Consider the following 5722-nt stretch of genomic DNA (forward strand, 5'->3'; position numbering starts at 1 on the left):
TTTTTATATAAATAACTAAATAATTTATTTAATAAATATTATTAAATTTTATAAATAATAAATTAAAATTCTGACCGTGAGCTTGACATAACTAAACAGAACTAAATCGAAATTCGAATAAACTGTCGAGTTTATCGGAATTAAATACAAAAAGAAGCATGTGAAATAAAAGCAAAACTTTAAACTAGTTTTTCATCTGTTTTTTTTTTTTTAAATTTCGTAATAAATTGCAAAAAAATAAGAAATGAGAAACAAATTTTATATACATACCTACACGATACACATGTATACAAACAATAAAAACATTAAATGAGTGAAGTGAGAAAAGTTATAGGACTGTTGCATATGTGTTTGTTATACAAATCTGTCAATCAAATTCATAAAATAAAATACGATATTAAGCTTAATGTTTTCTTAAACTAAAATTTTAAATATTGAAAATATTTCAGGGGCGAATCAGCAACTTTAAACAGATTGTTTTTGAATAAATATTAACTCAGTTTTGTTTTTAGAATCTTAGGTTTAAAGCCTTTTTATGTTTGATAAAATAAACAAAATTTTTTAGAGCTCAAGTTGAGATTCTGAAACAGTTGAGCAATTGACTCCAACATTTTCATATAAATACAAAATTGGATAAATAATTCGAATTTAACATTATCAATTAAATATAACCTAATAAAAATTCGAATAAAGTTTAGGCAAAATATACACACACATTTCATCACATTTATCTAATTTGTAATTGATTACCGATTTGAATTGCTTGTGTTTTTAACTTAATAAATAAATTTTGTGAAGTTTCTTATTAAAATGGAATGATTTTATTCACCACCCCATTTAGTAGCTTTTCGATCAGATGCATAGGTTATCTATCTTTTCGCAAGTTATTTATATTATTTTTGGAATCCATTCAGATTTTCTATCATCATTTTATCCAATTCTGTCTTAAGTAAAACACTTCATTTATTCTAATAACATTCTTCTCATCCTTATAAATAATAATAGTTACTAGTAATTAAATGCGCAAGTGATGTTTCATAGCTTTGCACCACTGACATAAGTATGGCAATGCTTAATTTGAGCAATCGTTCGATTGTATAAAATAACTCCAATGTTCTTGTTCTCTACTCTTTCGGAGATTCGCTTAATAAATGTGAATGTTCCCTTCAGACTTACGATAGGGTTTGCATCGTACAAAAGTTCTGTTTTGCAGTACCCAATTTAATAAAAGATAACAACGTCCCTGTTCAAAACTTAAATCTATATTAGATTTCTCATTACTCACCAAAAGGATTACAAAATTAATAAAAAAGCCGGTAAAATATTTTAAAATAAATTTTTTCCAATATAGAACTAGTTTTATTTTTTGAATGGCCATGCTTTTTTCTGAAAAACCCAAAAAGAATTTAGAAAAAATTGTAATAAATTGTAAAATTTTAAAAATAATTTTTGTGGAAAATAAAATTTTATTTCAAAAGTTTACGTATGTTATGATGCATAATTTTTGTATTTCACAAATTAATTAAAAGCCTTTTTAATTTCGACTTTTCTTTTGCGTAATTTTTTTCCAATTGACGCTTTCTTGACGTCAAAAACTCTATTTGTGTCTTAATGGCTCAATTATTCAAATATCGCAATTGTCACTTACCAAAATATCTTCCTTCATGCCTGTTTGTGTAATAATAATATTAGTACCTGCAAACTTATTTGAAAAGGAAAAGATATGCTCTTACGGATGTCAGTTATGCTAATGTATGTCATATAAGAAAGGTGAAAAGGCAGGAATAAAATTATTTTGGCAAGGACTAGAATTGTTTATAAGAAGCTATTCTTACAATTTTCGTAATATTTCTTCTAAATAAAACCTATTTACGGCTAGCAACACATTGTGAAGCACTTATATAAGGAAGTTTAATGCAAACACAAAGTGTCTTATTCAGAAAACAAAAAAAATGTGCATTTAAATTATTAACAAGATTCGATTAATATACGTGAACTTTCCAGTTGCTCTTTCTTTCAGAAAATTAATTAAATTTTTTACTACTTCATTTTCTAAATTAATTCAAAACTAATGTTTAATATATGCGAAAATCATTAATAAATAATTTAAAAAACAAAGGTTTCTCCAAAATAGTAGTTATAGAGAAGCACATTTTTATACTTTCGTAAAGAAAACTCTTCTCGAGCTTCAAAAGAATTTAAAATTATATTGAGAAGCTTAAATACAAAAACATTGAAAAATTAGTTTTGATTAGGATTTGATTATATTTGAACAAACAACTAGAGCTATTTAAAAATCAATCGTTTTGAAACTGCTAATTCAAGTTACATTTCGAAATTCATAAACATTTTCGAATATTGGAGTAAAAATTTTCTTCTACAGATATTAGAATCTATTAAATAGATTTAACAATTTATTACAACAATTATTTTGTTCTTTTTAGAGAATCTTTAGAGAATAAGCGGATTGCGGAATGTCATGCGAATTGTATTTTGCGAATTTATTTTTTAAAAATTAAATTAAAAACTTTATAAATTAATGTTGATTAATTTTATGTTTTGCATAAAATTAAGTGAAAGTCCAATAGATCAACAACTTATTTATTAGTCTTCCTTTACTTGAAAAGAAAAAAAAAATGTTTGAATTTATTAAAAAATATTTTAACATGATTTCTCTCTAAAGTCCAAATAATAAGAGATGTAGGGCCGTTTCAAAACTTTTTCAAAAATTTGCTCTCAAAATATCTCAATTTTTCTATCCAATCAATAGATAAAGCAATATTCATTAAAGATTAAACATTAAATAACTTTTAGCACTACAGACCTTATAAAGAGTGCTAGTATAAGTAAGTTGAGTTGAAGCAATATATATATATAAGTGGTATATACACATAACATATTTCCTCTGATATATTATAGATTTAATATCGCATACATATTGTGTTAAAATGTATGTGAAATGATAAGAGTACGCGGATCATTTTAAATTTTTAGTTTAATATTAGTTACGAGTCCGGTATAATAATAATATAGAATGCAAAAACCAATATTTTTCTTTTGTTATACAAATTATAACAAAAATTGTAATGGCTACTATAGATCATAACAAAAATTCAAAAATTAGCTTGAGTATTCATAAGTAATTTTTTATGATCTCGACTCTGCTTTTCTTTATTTTGGTTTTTAGCAAATCTGTATAACAAATCAAAGATTTGCACAACTTAATATTAATAAAAATAATTGCGTCTACTCTACTACTTTTCCAATAATGTATATGGACGTTTTGTGCTTTAGTTTGTAAAATAGATAATCAATTTTTATAAGCGAATTTCAAAAAGATCATTGAATTTTTTAAGTGGCACTTATAAACTTTATATGAAAAACAAAATTCTATATTTGGTGGGACTTGAAACAAAAATGAATTTCCGTTTATAATATTGTACGAATGCAGATAAGTCAATTATTGTTTATTTTTAATTAAAAATTGCAACCTTGCAAAAATAACATGTACAAAACGACCCATGAGCAATAAATACATAGATCAATTAAAAGTCAAACGGTGTTATGAATGTCATTAGCATGTAAACATAATAGTGCTTAAATTTCCTCTATTTGTTTTATCGAAAATCTTGAAACTTTTTAATATACATAAATCAGTCGGAAAATAATGTACTTGCGAATTAATTCCACAAAAAAATGAGTCGAGCTGGAGTCTATAATCTGTTTGAAATTATAAAATTTTTCAAATCTTGTATCTACTTACCATCTCAAAAAATTTTGAAATTCATAATCAATATATTTTATTATCCTATAGTTGGTAAGAACATACAATTCATTCTCAATTGATAACATATCGAACGGCATAAATATTAAACTATTATTTGATTAATAATGATTATAGCGGTAAAAAAATTCCAATTTATCATCACTAAATATTAAATTATCAGATTTAGTTTGAATTTAGTTGTCGCACGGTACGCAGCACAGTAAAATCAAATATGATCGTAAGTTGATTTGTAAACATAAAATAATTTTTATTGCGATCGGGTTTAATTTTTGTTATTAAAATGTCAACAATAATTTACTTTAATAAATTCTAGCTAAAGTCGTTTCTTAATTGCATACTACTATCATGCATTTTATTGTCGAAGATTGAGGTTTATTGCCATGAGGTACATAAATGAATAACAACATTTTCTAAGACACTTATAATTAAATTAAACTGAATATTTTAGAGAAAATTTGAACCAATTGTTCTTGTTCATGGCGGAGCAGGTGATATTTCTATTTCATCGATCCCATTTAAGCTTAAAGGTGTAAAATTAGCAGCACGAACCGGATATAAAAAATTATTGGAAACTGGTAATGTTTTGGATGCTGTTGAAGAAGCTGTCCGTAGTATGGAAATCGATGAATATTTTAATGCTGGTTTTGGAAGTGTTCTAACTTGGAATGGTACTGTTGAAATGGATGCTTCAATAATGAATGGATATAATCTTGATGCCGGTTGTGTTTCATTAGCCGAAAATATATTACATCCGATTTCATTGGCCCGGCATGTTATGTATAAAACTAGGCATACTTATTTAGCTGGTGATGGCCTAATGAATTTTGCAAAAAATGAAAATTTTGAAATTCTACCACCGGGGGCTTTAGTTACCAAAAGAGCACAAAAAGCATTAGAAGATTATAAAAATAGTTTAAATGAAACAATTTTTGATTTAAATAAAAATTATATGTGGAAAAAACAATTTGGTGAACCTGGAACTGTTGGTGCTGTTGCTATTGATGGTAAAAATTCAACTTTTATTTATTCTATGCATAAGATGTAAAAAGAATTTAATTTTTTGCCTTAATATTTTAATTTAAAGAATTTGGTAATGTTGCTGCTGCAACATCAACTGGTGGAATAACTGGAAAATTACAAGGTCGAATTGGTGATTCACCAATATTAGGTGGTGGAAATTATGCTGATAATGAATTAGGTGCAGTATCTGCAACTGGTCATGGTGAAGCCATAATGAAATTTAATGTTGCCCAAAAGATTCTTCAACTTATTGAACATAAATCGTTTACAGCTCAAGAAGCTAGTGAATATGTTTTAAATGAAATGTTTCGAAAATTGAAATGGGATGCAGGAGTTATAACAATTGATCGAAATGCTAATGTTGGTATTTATTTTACAAGTAATATGATGTCATGGTCATATAAGAAAGGTAAATATGTTCGTTACGGTATACGACGTGGTGAATCTGATGTTGAAATAGATCCTGAATAATCATTTCCTGAATTTTATAGCAGTCTCTGTTCATTTCGTTTGTGAAATAATATAAAAGTAAAGTTGTTTTTAAAAATATGTAAGGTTTTTAATTTTATTAATATAAGCTTAACCAAAATATGTACATCTAAAAGGAATAAGGTAATAGCCAAAATTTGAAACACGCAAAAATGTATTTGAAAAAATTAAAACCCATATAACTTACTTCTTCTTTTGCTTCTCAAGAAATTCAAGACAGATAAGATCACTCATTTATTGTTAAAATCTGTTTTATTTTCAATAAATTAAAATAAATTACATAAATAAATAAATATTTCCAATTTAAATAAAAATTCATGAGATACACACTTAAATTTTTCCAATCATTATAAAATTTTTCAAATTTTTTTCAAAAATTATCAAATATTATTCTATCTAATACTTTAATTTATTTTAATTATTTTA

The 5722-nt window shown here is 25.5% G+C and overlaps 1 protein-coding gene across 1 annotated transcript; it reads left to right on the forward strand.

The window, feature by feature from the left end:
- The first annotated feature begins 3998 nt into the window (after positions 1-3998).
- LOC129613162 (probable isoaspartyl peptidase/L-asparaginase GA20639) lies at positions 3999-5350 on the forward strand. The gene is made up of 3 exons (XM_055527125.1): positions 3999-4004; positions 4236-4791; positions 4872-5350. The coding sequence occupies exons 1-3, from the start codon at positions 3999-4001 to the stop codon at positions 5276-5278; spliced, it is 969 nt and encodes a 322-aa protein (XP_055383100.1). The 3' UTR covers positions 5279-5350.
- The last annotated feature ends 372 nt before the right edge of the window (positions 5351-5722 follow it).

This window comes from Condylostylus longicornis, unplaced genomic scaffold (genome assembly GCF_029603195.1).
Source record: "Condylostylus longicornis isolate FDR11 unplaced genomic scaffold, ASM2960319v2 ptg000004l, whole genome shotgun sequence".
NCBI lineage: Eukaryota > Metazoa > Arthropoda > Insecta > Diptera > Dolichopodidae > Condylostylus > Condylostylus longicornis.

Excerpts from the sequence above, each read along its gene's own strand:
- LOC129613162 (XM_055527125.1), top strand. Across the intron at positions 4,792-4,871 it reads TGGTGCTGTTGCTATTGATG|AATTTGGTAATGTTGCTGCT; the intron begins GTAAAAATTCAA and ends TTTAATTTAAAG.